Consider the following 14496-nt stretch of genomic DNA (forward strand, 5'->3'; position numbering starts at 1 on the left):
CATTCTGTCCCTGATTTGTAGTGCTTACTCGCTCCAATGATACTTGACACAAAGGTCAGGTAGTTTGAGGGATAAGTTGAGTTGGAGTCACACATTCAAACGAGTGGCCAGAGCAGGACATTGAAGAAATAATCCCACAAAAATCCCCCACTGCCCTATAATCTGTCCAGAAGTCAAAAGATCTTGAAGAGGAGAAGAGATGGGCTAAACTAAAACATTTTAAATTAATCAGTGCCTTTGCTACATGTATTGCAAATATTTGTGGGGGAAAAAATTAATTTGTTTTTGGTGGTCACAGATCTAATATTAGAAACAAAATCACAGTGCTCATTGTGCTTTCTATATTTTTATTGCAATGATAAGATACATATATACTTCCAGACATCCAATTTTATTAAATTATACTCCAATATTGCAGGAGACAGTCTTGAGAATGATATCAATCCAAATGTGGACAACTAGGTGATCAAAAGACACTTTTTTTTTGTTTTGACCACAGATAAAACATGGAGGTTTTACAGTTTTTTTTCCACTTTCATTATTTCTCCCGGAAATGCGTGATGAGAAGCAGCAGCAGCATAGAGTAATACTACAATATACAACAGACCGATACTGTGCAACAGTCAAGAACAACTGGGAGAATCTTTTTTCCCCTGCTCTCTCTTTTGTGAAATATTTATGCCAATATTCAGAGAACAGCCACTGACACACTGGCAACTCAGGAAGGGGAAAAAAAAAAAGACACTACCCCTTCTGGGGAAGAAAAAAACCCCCACATAAACAAGACGACATCGTGGTCATTAGAGCGCTAAATGGAAGTACAGCAGACAAAGCAACAAACTACAAAGGCTAGAGGAGAAACTAAAAGAGTTGTAGAGAAAGCTGTGTGGATTATTTTAAAATATTACTTCATCAGAGTGTGTGGGGAACCGGCAGGTCACTGTTAGTGTTACGCAAACCTCAAGTTAATGACTGACCACTGTTTGTGAGACACATGGCACCACACAACTAACCCACCGTGTCACAAGTTCAACAGTTTTGTGGCAAATGTATTTAAAAAAAAAAGACAGATAAAAATGCTGATATCTAATAGACTCCCACTGTTGTTACCTTTAAATAATGAGTACACTTTATGATCATATTAAAAACAAAAATAGATACTCTGGGGATTAAAGTTACACCTCCTACAGAAAAGCAGGGGCAAACTTTGATTCTTAGACTGAGTAAATGCATATATCTGATATATCAATAGAATCCATTTATAAATGATACATTTCTATTTTATATTCTGAAATAAACTTCTCGCTATGACTAAAAACAGCATCTAAGACATTTCTAGCCAGAAGATAATGTGAAGGAACAGCTTGGACCACAGTTAGTGGGACCACAGCCGCCAGCTGGATTCACAAAGCGACGCCCGCCAACTGCTGTGTGGCGGCTTGTGCGAGACGAGACGGGGACCGACATGGTTGGAGTCTAGTGCAAATGCCTTTAAACGGTTTCATTGAGACCAACAAGTCTTTGTTTAGCTGCACACTAACGACAACCGTGCTGTGCTTTTTCTCTGTGAAAGTTGTGTTGAGTTTGACAGGACAGTAACAAAACTAATTGACCCGAACACACCTTGCGCTCAGCTCTCCCTCTTAAAGCGTGCGTCGTCGTGAGCTGTGTTTGGCACTAGAGTTTGCGTAACATTATTATCTGGTTCTGTTTGCAAATGAATGAGCCGACTCTACCTCTCCTTGCTTTAGTTGTACAGCAAATGTTGCAATTTTTGTTTTTAGTGAAGTAGGCCCTGCATCCCAGTTGCTCACACTAACTGTTAAAGATGAGTCCCACATTATTAAACATGAACTAGAAGTACTTCACACAGTGTGTACAGGATTGCACTATGATCATAAGCCATTAAAAAAAAAAAAAAAAAACTGAAAATAGCAAGTACCTCAAAGAGCTGAACGCTCTGCTGTCCAGAAGCTCCATCCAGCCACATTATAGTTGATTTGCTTATTTTTTTCTTTTGAGTAAACTACAGGTTTTGGTCCATCTGGTGAGGTTCAGGTTTCAAAGCTGACCCGCTGGTCATTTTGCTGCCTGAGAAAGCTATCAGACTTGCCGCTCCTGGCACAGCTGGCTTGCTAAATTACCACAAAATGTGAGAGAACAGTGGCTTCCTGGCTTTCTCCAGAACTACCGTGGATTATACCGACAATACAGAGCTCCTATGACAAAAAGGTGGCCAAAAAACAGAACGTGTTTTATTTACTGGTCAGTTTAACACCATCATTCTTTAAACTCATACCTACTCTAGGTCTGACCTCACATACAAAACATCCAAATGAATCCATTGATGGGATATAAATAAGAGACATTGGTTTGAACTGACACAAAGAAAAAGAAAAAAGTGGAGGAGGTCTGGTCTGATGGATTCCTCAGGCAAATGTGTCCGGTGGCAGTTTCATTTATACATAAATAACATTTGGGTGGGAGGAAACGGATCCACCGTAAGGCTTCTTTTTAAACATTGTTTCCCCATTGTTGTGGGTGTTAACTTTTCAGTGTTGCGTCTATCTCGGTACTTTAGTGGAAGATCTCAACAACAAGAGATGGAACCTCTCTGCAGCCTCAGAGAGGCCGGACCAGCAGGTCCTGGGATCACAGCAGGGAGGGAGGGAAGGACAGAGAGAAGTAGAGAGTGATAGGATTGGAAGAAGTTTATGTTTGAGCAGTCTGAGGTTTAGTCTCACTCACAAACCGTTCTTTCCTTTCTTGTGTCTCTTCATCTTCCTCTTCTTCCTCCTCCTCCTCCGTGTGCTGCTCCAGCTCCTCCCTGGTGATCATCTCAAAGTCGTTTCCGTTGCTGTGCTGTGAGCCTTCATCCTCTCGGCGGTCGCTGTCTGTGTCTGACTGGCGTTCCTCCGTTCCTTCCCCTTCCGCTTCCTTACCCTCCTCCCGCCCTACCTCTTTACTCTCCTCTTCATCCTCCTCCTCTTCCTCGTAGCCATCCTTCTTTTCACTGTCCGACTTCTCGTCGCTGTCTGACTTCTGAGCCTTGGTGGAAGTGCCGCCGTCCTTCTCGTCTGACTTGTCTGTGCCCTTCTTCTCGCTGCCTCGAGGTCCCTTGTATTCATGGGTGTAGAGCGGCCTGAACGAGTCGATGAAACCAACGTCTGCTGTCAGGTTGGGCAGGAACCAGAAGTGATGGCGCCCGCCAGTCACCAGCCAGATAATGAGGAAGAGAATGCAGCGAGCTGAGGAGACAGGAACCAAGCAGTGAGATAAACTTAACACACACCTGGCATCAAAAAGTGGAGGAGAAAGAGAGACCATATTTCTCCCACATTAGCTTCTCATCACTGGCTCCCTGTTAAAACCACAATTTAAAGTCCTTCTCCTCATACAGTCCTGAATGATCAGGCCTGATCTTATCTTAAAGACCTCACAGTATCATATTAACCTAATGAGACACTGTTCTCAGACTGCAGGCTTAAGCTGTGTCCACACTGAAAGCTGACAGCTGGTTGCTTGCAGACACACCAGGCTACGGTTGCCTAGGCAACCCTATATTCTATTTACTAACAGGCTATATGACCATTTACAGTATTCTGCGCTCTCATTGGTAGTTGCCTCAATCAGTCTCCTGGAAGCTAAGAAAAGTTTATTACATACTTTAATACATACCTCACATACAAGGTTTTAAATAATCAGGCCCCATCTTATCTTAATGACCTTGTAGTACCATATCACCCTATTAGAGCACTTCGCTCTCGCTCTGCAGGCCTACTTGTTGTTCCTAGAGTATTTAAAAGTAGAATGGGAGGGAGAGCCTTCAGTTTTCAGGCCCCTCTTCTGTGGAACCAGCTTCCAGTTTGGATTCGGGAGACAGACACTATCTCTACTTTCAAGATTAGGCTTAAAACTTTCCTTTTTGCTAAAAAAGGGCTGGACCAGGTGACCCTGAATCCTCCCTTTGTTATGCTGCAATAGACGTAGGCTGCTGGGGGATTCCCATGATGCATTGAGTTTTTCCTTTCCAGTCACCTTTCTCACTCACTATGTGTTAATAGACCTCTCTGCATTGAATCATATCTGTTATTAACCTCTGTCTCTCTTCCACAGCATGTCTTTATCCTGTCTTCCTTCTCTCACCCCAACCGGTCGCAGCAGATGGCCCCGCCCCTCCCTGAGCCTGATTCTGCCGGAGGTTTCTTCCTGTTAAAAGGGAGTTTTTCCTTCCCACTGTTGCCAAAGTGCTTGCTCATAGGGGGTCATATGATTGTTGGGTTTTTCTCTGTATCTATGAAGCGCCTTGAGGCGACTTATGTTGTGATTTGGCGCTATATAAATAAAATTGAATTGAATTGAATTATCAGGTTCCGTCCGCTTTTGGTCCCCATGGGTTATTTTGTGAATCCCTTTCAATCCTCTGCTGCAGTTTCTAAAATTAGAATGGGAGGCAGAGCCTTTAGCTTTCAGACCCCTCCGTCGGTGGAACCAGCTCCCAGTCTAGATTTGGGAGAACCTTCTACTTTTAAGATTAAACTTCAAACCTTCCTTTTTGATAAAACTTATAGTTGCTGGATCAGCTGACCCTGAACCATCCTCTACTTATCTCAGCAGAAATCCAACTTAAAATTGTTCATGTGCTGCCTTAATTTTTCATAGAATATCTTTTACATTGCAAAAGTGGAGAAAAAGGGTGGGAACTGCGGAGATTTCCCTCTGACATATGGCACAGTTTTTACTAAATAAATACAGAACACAGTCTTCAGCTGTGGAAATGCGTCTCATCTACAACATGTATTGGCACAAATTTCATCACATCCCTGCCCGGACCAATGATTTTATTACTGTTTGCACTTACCGACAGCTAGAAGCAGGATGCTGGCCACAAAGCAGCCAGCTGCAACACTTAGATAATACACGCCAACACGCATTTCAGCTGGCCACAACGGAAACAGTGTGGCCGCTATCACCGCAATAACTGAAAGACAAAAACCAGGAAAATTCGTGTCAGATAACTCTTTCATTCTGTTTTTGATAGTCGAGGAGAAGAACTCAGCTGACTTACCGAGAATCAGACCCATCGCAAACGTCTTGAAGTGGACGGGATCATAAATCCACACGTACACCTGCAGGAGAGAGGCACGCTTTGAGTACTTCACAAGCACTTCCTGTGTAGATTTAACAATCCTGCAAACGCACTCACCTCTGTCAGGGCGCCCCAGGGCAGCTGTGGCTACAATGTAGCTTGCCATTACCGGTGTGTGAATGTGTGTGTGAATGACTGAATGTAGTGTAAAGTGCTTTGGGGTCCTTACGGACTAAGTAAAGCTCTATACAAATACAGGCCATTTACCATTTACGTACTCACCTCATTTCCATCCAGGAACAGCTGATCTTCGTGAGGCTCCAATTTAAACTTCTTCTTCACCTCTTTCTTCTTTTTGGGGGTCCCAGGACTGTCATCCTGTCCGATCAAATCAAAAGTACATTTAAAAAATAGACTTTATTTGAACCGTTATAAGTTAATTTAAACTGTGGAGTTTAAATTGTCAGGGTATGTTGTTAACATTCAGCTTAGTCATGCTTTCTCTTTGCCAACATAGACCAGACACCATGTAAATATGACTTTGAACTGGGCGTCTTTCCAGGACATCTACAGATCTGTCTCTATGCGCACTTTAAACTCTCAGAGTCAACATATCTGCCCATTTACTGTCAGGTTAGGATGATCCCATCAGCTGGGTCAAGGTAACTCGAAACAAACATGCAACTTTGGTTCCACCTGGGAACAAGCAGCTGAAGGTAAACTGTTATTATCCCAGTGAATAAGGCACATTTCATTTTGTATTCAGAGGGTCACATACACTTTTCTCTTTCTTAGTTTCAACTGCCTCGGGTTCTTTCTTCTTCTCTTTCTCCTTCTTCCCCTTTTTCTCCTCTTCTTTGCTGCTGTCACTCTTGGGCTTTTCCTTCTCCTTTTCTTTCTTGGTGTCCTTCTCTGTTTTTTTCTTCATCACCTTGAGAGCTCGGTGGAAGAACTGTTTCTTTAGAAGCCTACAAATAGAGAAAGAGGACATCAGATAATGAAAGGCTGTAAATACCGATGTGTGTGATTCACCGACAAGTAAAACGACTGGTGAGTTTACAAGAGTTGATAGCTGTGCTAGAACATAGTTAAGTTAATAAAAAGGTTTTATATAAGCATATGGATAATCTTTTTTTATCAGTTATTCAGCATTTTTTTAATCATTCAAATAATTCTGTAAAAAGTTTATTCAGGTTCCAGCTTCTCAGATTTAAGTATTTGCAGGTGTTTTTAACTTTCTAACATATTAGACAAAATAAAGAAATCATCATCAATGATGAAACAAATACAGGAAATAAACACTACTTAAACTTGTTAGTCCTTTGCACTGGTATTTGTATTCACTGAGCTCTTCTTTACTGTATGGGGTTATTTCCATCTTGTTTATATGTATAGTAAGGGTTAGCTGCAACCCCACATGTTAGTAACTCTACTGCCAGTGCTAGAAGCAAAAATATACTGTTATGTGATAAAAACCTAGCTTGTGTGGTAGGATGTGTTCCACGGGGCAGCTACCTATTGCAGTAATCCACCGCTGACTCCCTGGTGGTGAACAGAGCCTCCTCTCCCTTCTTGGCTTTGGCCCACTTGGAGTCCAGCAGACAGTCCACAGCCTTGGAGGCTAAATGAGGAGATGCAACAGACACACAGCACTGAAGGTGTACTGAAATGACAAAACACTCTGTGGACTGTTCAACGTATTAATAAACACAATACGAGACAGAGCAGTAGGCACATCAACAACAACAACATGCATCAGTGATGTGGACGGCCTTTAACATGAAATAGTACATAGATTTTTATTTTTCACACTCTTAAGCCTTAAACAGTCTTAACTTCTGCTTCCAAGCTATTGATCAACACAATATGAGGCACAGCAGGAGGCACTCGAGAAGAAGTCCAACGTAATCATCACTAAAAACTTCTAATTGCTGACTTTTTTTGGTCACTTTGGAACAGTAACTTGAAAGAAGCTGCAGATTCAGATGATAAATCCCTTTTCTATTTTTATGTTAAAAATAAGTGATGTAATTATATTGGCTCCTGTTCATCATTTTATCTATCTATATCTATTAGGGGTGCAACGATACACAAAATTCACGATTCGGTTTGATACTTTGGTGTCACGGTTCGATATTTTTTCGATACAAAAAAAATGTTCATGTCTTTTTAATTTGTCATTTATTAAAATTATAAATATATATTTTAACTCAAAAGTACAGTTTTTGAATTTAATGTTGCTGAAACAACAAAGTAATAAAAAAAATAAATTTATCTGATCGAGAAATCACTCATCTTTGGAAAAGAGAGTTTATTACAGAGAAATGGCTCTTTCCAAAATAAAAGCTATACTATCCGCTTCTTCTGGGCTATATTCTCAGCAGCATATTAAACATATCAGGTCCCCATAAGGAGAATCATGTGCTAACGGCTGTCTAAATGACTCGGGTAAAGTTTGTAGCATGCGTACTGTTGTTTTTGTCTGCTTCCACTTGTCTTTGCACTAGGATGATGTCGGAGTAAATGTGCAGTCATATTCCTTGTGTTCCCACTAGTGCTGTCAGCGTTGATCTCGTTAAAATGACATTAACGCCACAACACGGCAAATCTCCGTTAACACTTAGAGCCCCCGAGAGCAGCTACCGCGGATCGCCCCGTGCGTGGGGCTGGACGGCCAACACGTTAACGAGCTAACTGCGCTAACACACTAGTTCCCACCCATGTAATTGAGCATTGCGTGGCACATCCGACATACTGTTTTAATTCAATTTCAATTCTTTATTTATTTGTCACATGTAGTTATAGCTGGTACAACATACAGTGAAATGTTTTTTCTGGCTAAAAAAGTACTCCCCCCGACTGTGCAAACATGCTAGATAGAGCAAAATAAAAGCACAGTCGTCGCGGAGCTACCAGGACGGCAGCCGAACTCAACGGCGCCATCATCTTTAGGCTTTTACTTTTGTCCATGACGCGCTTACCTTCAGGGTCATACGTCACATGAAAACCAAAATAGTTCCAAACGCCAGATCTGAATGAGGGTGGGGGAGGTTCAATTTGCCATGTTGCAACGAGAGCTTAACTTCTGTCTCGCTAGCTTGCCCTGCGCTCAGTGAATCTGCGTTCGACTACTCCGCCTAGGCTGCACTGTCGAGCGCAGATCCACTGAGCGCTCAACACAGACAGCATCGTCAGAAGGAAAGTTGATCAAATAAATTAAAAAGTTTGTATTGTTCGATACATATGCGTACCGAACCGAAAGCACTGTATCAAATGGTTCAATATCAATACGAATATCGTTGCACCCCTACTATCTATCTATCTATCTATCTATCTATCTATCTATCTATCTATCTATCAATCAATCAATCAATCAAACAGCTTGAAAAAAAAAAACCATGAAGATGTTAAAAAGGGGATACAGAACCTGGCAAATGTTCAGTCTTACTATAGTTTTACCTGTTCACCTGATATCCATGCAGTCATGACTCCTAATGAGAACAGATGTGAGGTCATACATCTATACATTAATTTGCCCAAAACATCTTTGTTTTTGTCCTTCCTCTAACAACAGAAGTGAAAGCTGAGCTAATCTGGTTTGAGTCATGCCCACTTTCCCCCTTGTTTTGCAAAACGATTGTTGGGGTTTTCGCTTTACCTTAAAATATGAAGCACTGTGAGGCGACTGTTGTTGTGATTTGGTGCTTTATAAATAAAATTGGACTGAAGTGAACAGAAATGCATAGAGAAATGTAAAACCACACAGAAATAAATAGGTAGAGTAATAAATAGAGGCAAACACAAAAAACAAGTGCAATATTAAACTGCACTGAATGTTGTGCACTGTTGTGGCCACTGAGTCCAAACCTTCCATGTGACTCTGCAGATTTTGGCCTAGTAGAAAATTAGATGACATTTAGTAATGACAGTGGCTGCTGTTTATCTTGGAATCAACATGAGCTATAGGCCACACTGTTATTTCAAACATGTTCATTTGGGCCCTGGAGCTACTGTAGCCCACAGCAAAGGTAAGAACTGGTAAGGTCATGAGATAGGAAGAAAAGCTGACCTCAGCAGTCACAACCTGCACAACCTACAACTACTGAGTCAACAGTACTTCCCAAAACTGACAAAAAGGTTCACCTGTGCTACAAAAACAAATCAAACATAAACACTGTGTGGGACAGTCAGGTCTGTGAGTGAAACTGCAGCAGAAACATGTGGAAAATCTCACAGCTCTTTACCAACGTGACACACAAATACTGCAACATCCAACATGGCGCTGGTTTGTATTAATTGTGACGGAGACTCTGCTCCATCTGTGTGTTCTGCAGACAGAGGCCACAGACTTCAGGCCAGAACTAACCAATGAAGTAGTCGACTCGGTGGCCCATCATGTTTGTCGACTTGGTGGGGCAGTTAAACCGAAGGTACTTGGCCACCGCCTTCTCCTCCTTGGTGGGCTCGCTCACCTCCTGCAAGAGCAGAGGAAAAAAAACGTGTCACATGCAGTCTTCCCATCTGGTGAAATGAGGAATTGGCACAGAAATGCAGACAAGCGACCAAGAGGAAAACATCCTTATCCTAATTTATTGTAATTATGAATTTCACATATTTTGTGAAATTCAGCTGAGAATAGATACACTGGCATCAAATGAATCTGTTCAGTCTCCCAACTCACCGACTACGAGCCAGTAAAAGCAATGCACTCGTATATCACAAATCCTGTGATCTAGATTTCTAGCTAACAAGAAAATGTGACAATTTTATTAAAAGCAACATCCATAAATTTAATTTCCCATCTGTATTTCCCATCAAGTATGGTCAGCTCAGTTTTAGAGGTGGTGGAGGTCAGTGTCCCTCACTGTTATAGAAGTCATCATTTGAAGTTGGCTGTAGGATTCTACTTGAATAGAAATGTTCATTTTTCATACAGTAAGGTTAACTGGGCTACTGCCACCAATCTATAGACTCATCAGATGTGACAAAGTCGTATTTATCAGGACTTAAACCAACTCTGTCTGCCAGAATGACAAACCATTGATGAGAAGGTCAAACACAACCTCTGGTGCTAACATCTGTGGCTATGCTCTCTGTCCCAAGCTCATACACCAGCAGTGTGTCTGGGATCAAGCTGCACTAAAAGCTAGATTCCTTGTAATCATACATGACAGGTAACTAAAAGCAAGGCAGAAGCTCTCTCATCTTCTAGAGCTTCTGTCTGTTTTTAGTGCGATTTTCATAAACTGCAGAAATCTGTCAGAGCATCCAGACCCTCCTCCAACTCATCACAACATCTGCACTGTCTGCTCAGCACTGAAAAACACGCCAGTGGTACTCAGCTCTGCTTCACCCAGTCGAGTCTGCTCCGGTTCACAACATGAAGAGGAAAAGAAGCCATCAAACAAGCCTTTGTTTGGAGAAGCAGGTATCCATCACACACAGCTCAGTTACCTGAAACTGCTACACAGGAAGCCCCTGCGTCACCGTCTATATGATCTACCTGGCTTGATCACTGGAGTATCAGCCGTTCTCTGTTAACCATGTGAACTGAACCGCTCTCAGTATGTAAACACTAACTGCTAGTGTGCCACACCAAGAATAAAACACAGGCTCTTTGTGCTGTAAAGCTGTGAAACCATAAAGTCAAGAACAAAGCAGACCATCTGCTACCTGTTTTTTTTTTTTTTTTTTTTTTTTTTAAAACACAGGTGAGTCACACACCTCAGCTTTTTGTGGCTGCTGGTTTTGCATTAAGGGCCACATTTGTCCAGACTTCTCTTTGACTAGAGATTTGTCTTCATTGCACTGTCATCTGATTTCGAGGAAAGCCAGCCAAATGTGTCCTTTACAGGCTCCACTATGTTCTTGGTCATTCACCCTGCCTGTTCCTTTGTGCTTCTGCAGAAAATCTGGAAGGGACTGCTGATACACTCTGAGAGACCTTAAAATTGCAGCATGGCTTACAGGAGCACGTATGCACTGGGGAGTTTAAATTATTTTTAGGACAAAAGCTACGACTCTTAAGTTTCCTAAAGTTCTTTATTAGCCCGCTGCTCCGGTTTGCTGTTTTTAAAAATAATAATAAAAATAGTAAAAAGCTTTTAGCTGTTCAGCTTCTAACCCACACCTTTGTGTCCACTAAGATGAGTCTGTGCTCTCCCCGTCTCCCTCCTCTCTCCTGTGCTGTTCTGTCTGAGCTATCCCATAATTTGTGGTTAACACTGTAATGGGTGAATAGGACTACTTAAATTGAGTGCAAAATTATACTGAACATGTGAACAGAGCTCAGTTGTTTCCCGACAACAATCACCTGTTGCTCTGCTGTTTTAACAGACTCACTTGGATACTAACAAACGTCTAGAAATCTAAAATAAGATATTTACTTTTGATTTTTGCAGAAGAACTAAAATGCTATTTTTTTTACCTAAACATTTTGCACAGTAGTTAAAAGCACTTTACATTTTAAGCCGTATATTTATACATTTAACAACATTAAAACACAATGGGGATGCCATTTGAATAATTAAAAAAAGAAAAGCGATAACTACGGCATCATCTGGTTGTTGACCCACATGTGTGTGAATAATGTTTCACCAGGTAATGTATGTCATAAGTTACTCTGTAACTGGAAACTCATTTTAACCCAACACTGTAACCTTCTACGTAGCCTGATGTGCACCTCCCGAGAATTGCAACTACACGTGTGGCCGATGCATACCGCAACAACTCGAATGGTGTGGAAGGTTGCGGTGTAGACATTTAAAGGGGTTTCTGGTTACTACGCAAGTTAGAAGTCTAAATCAAGTATAAGGGAGGAAACAGCACTCCAGTATACGGACATAATAGTCTTGGCTTCAGGACATTCTGACTGTTGAAAGCTGTAAAATAAAAAGCAGGCTGGCAGGCTCGTAAATGAGATAACAGGATGTGCTGTAATAGAGCTGTTGGCTGAAACACATGGAGTGTTATCAGGTAGGATGGACCTGTTCAAGACTAAACTGATTCCCGTGGTCACTGATGAAAATAATCTAAGTATTAGACACATCTCACTATAATCCAATGCAGTCCACTTTCTAATCCAGGCCAGGGGGACTCCAGTTTAAGCACAGGTAGCCACACCGCTTTCTCTGCAGACACCTCTTCCAGGGCAAGGCAGCCAAGAGACTCAAGCTCTACAGTGTCCTGGATCTTCCCCTGGGGTCTCGAATCTGGCTGGACATACCCTAAAAAGCTCACTCAGGAGGTGGCCGGAGGCATCCTGCTCGAACCACCTCAGGGGGCATCCTATTGATATGGAGGAGTAGTGTGACAACCTCTAGAAAAGACAAAGTCTTTGGAGGACACTCTTTTGTTGTTTGTATCTACAATGTCTTCTTTCAGTCATTACCCAGAACTCAAGCCATGGGTGGGGGTGTGAATGGAGAATGAACCAGCAAATCTACATCGTTGATTTCTCACGCAGCTCTTTCAGACCAATGCATCCACATTACTGCAGACGCTGCACCAATCCATCAGTCAGTCGCCTGCTCCTTACTTCTCTCCCTGGCAAATGAGTCCCAGAGGGATCTGACCCTCAAATATTTATATTACTGAGGGAAAACAGCTCACCTTAGTTCACTGCACTACTTTTTGCTGTGTCCAAGTTCTACACCGACAGTCAGTGGAGCAGCAGCTTCTCTAACAGACTGATTCAGCTCCACTGCCATAAGGACTGATAGAGGAAGTCTTTCAGAACTTATGTAAGAGCTCTTTACATTGCAACATATTCCAACAGATTATCATATGCACTCTCATTTTAACATGCTCTCTTCCACTTTTAACATATTTAACCATATATGCTAAGCCGCTTTAAATTCAGCAGCAGTGGAAATACTTGCAGGAGGCGATGTGGTTTACGCTGCAGGACAAAAATGCTACAGCCAGCCAAAGAAACAAACTGTTTTCCTCATTTATAGTTGTGAGCCTGCTCGCCAGTTCCTTTGTGAAGTAAACTGCAGGACAACAGAATTAAACTTTTCTTCTTCTTTTTTTACCTTAAAGAAATGGACCTTTTCTTTGTATGAACTTTATTTCAACTTGGACAAAGCTAGTTAACATTTTTCTTTTTTTAAAATTATTAATATGACCATACAATTGTACCAAATCAAAAACAACCCTAAATAGCGATTATGCACACCTGGATCTCATGTACCTCTATCCAGTTTAGATAAGAGCCCCATTGTGTTCTTTTCAGGTGATTTTGTCCCCACCCCCGTCTGCCCATTCTCCTGTTTCCTACTGAGTAACTGTTACTGATCCCGCTAACCTACCAAGAGCTTATTATCTTCTTCTGTTTGTCAATGCAAATCTTCTCCCGACCCGCCGCCTGTCCACACTGCGCAGGACCTTTCTTCCGTTTCAAAGGATTGTTTTACCTCCCCACTGCCTCAAAGTGTGGCTCAAATGGGGTTGCTGTGTTAACTTTATTATATATATATCGCAGTGAAATGACTCGTTTTAATGTTTAGGAGTTTTATAAATAAATCTGAACTGAGAAGTTTTGGTTTAGGACACGCAAAATAGACCAACAATGACCTCAGGCGTATTTCAAGTGATGCAAACGTGACCTGTAACGTCTCTAAACTGTTGCTCCTGGAGCCGATCTAATTTGCAGTCTGCTGCACAGTCAGTTATGTGGAGATGCGCTGCATAGACTCATTAATTAAGTTCCCACACGTTATGTAAACACGCTTGGTTAAAGCTGACGCAGCTTAGCCAGCCAACGTTTGCAGCCAGCCAGTTCAATCCAAGATAAAATGAAAACCGACCCCAGGAACCACTAAGCAGACACTACAACGACCTAATCGTGAAGTCTAGACAAAGACATGATGGCTACTGGGGGCGCACACAAGAACCAGCTTGGAAAGGTCGCGTTAAAATACAAATCCTATCGTTTGTTTTCGCTAGCCTGCTAACGCTAGCTACCGTTTCCATCCTCTGGCTTCATCTGGCGCCTGCTCGCAGCATCCCGCGCTGACGCTGCCGTCAACAAAGATCCAGCAGTGGGTCATAAACCGGCGCCCACTTTCACCCATGCCCCCCGACCCACAGGAACCGGTTTTTTTTTTATGAATTAAATTGATGTTACCTGGATCCGCTTCTTGTGCCTCCTGCGCTCCGCCATGATCCTCCAACTCAGCTCATCCGTGCTCGAGGCTGCGCACGCGCATGGAGAACGTAGTATCGCGAGACTAGCCTAACGTTCGTTTCCCATTGATAAAATTCAAGATCTAATTTAATACATTTAATATTTGAATAATATATATTTGTAATACAGTATTAGATATAATACCGATAAGGATAATTCTATTACATAGAACTATTGTGTTTTTATTAAGAATTTGGATACAAACAATACATGGTAT

General features: G+C 41.9%; 1 protein-coding gene across 2 annotated transcripts; it reads right to left on the minus strand.

The window, feature by feature from the left end:
- Positions 1-333: 333 nt before the first annotated feature.
- On the minus strand, positions 334-14327 carry sec62 (SEC62 homolog, preprotein translocation factor). 2 transcript variants are annotated; one of them, XM_026149867.1, is made up of 8 exons: positions 14220-14327; positions 9456-9564; positions 6605-6710; positions 5868-6057; positions 5372-5467; positions 5069-5129; positions 4862-4981; positions 334-3248 (listed from the first exon to the last, which is right to left on the minus strand). In XM_026149867.1, the coding sequence occupies exons 1-8, from the start codon at positions 14253-14255 to the stop codon at positions 2713-2715; spliced, it is 1254 nt and encodes a 417-aa protein (XP_026005652.1). In that variant the 5' UTR covers positions 14256-14327; the 3' UTR covers positions 334-2712. The 2 variants fall into 2 exon arrangements, with proteins under 2 accessions (XP_026005652.1, XP_026005651.1); XM_026149866.1 differs by lacking the exon at positions 14220-14327 and adding an exon at positions 14057-14206.
- Between the last annotated feature and the right edge of the window lie 169 nt (positions 14328-14496).

This window comes from Astatotilapia calliptera, chromosome 18 (assembly GCF_900246225.1).
Source record: "Astatotilapia calliptera chromosome 18, fAstCal1.2, whole genome shotgun sequence".
NCBI lineage: Eukaryota > Metazoa > Chordata > Actinopteri > Cichliformes > Cichlidae > Astatotilapia > Astatotilapia calliptera.

What these genes read in the sequence shown, in the direction of transcription:
- sec62 (XM_026149867.1), bottom strand. Translation starts at nt 14,255, where the DNA reads ATGGCGGAGCGCAGGAGGCACAAGAAGCGGATCCAG. An exon ending in TGTTCCTGGATGGAAATGAG is followed by an intron (nt 5,130 to 5,371) that starts GTGAGTACGTAA and finishes TCTCTCCTGCAG; the next exon opens with GTGTACGTGTGGATTTATGA. An exon ending in TGCGATGGGTCTGATTCTCG is followed by an intron (nt 4,982 to 5,068) that starts GTAAGTCAGCTG and finishes TTTGTCTTTCAG; the next exon opens with TTATTGCGGTGATAGCGGCC.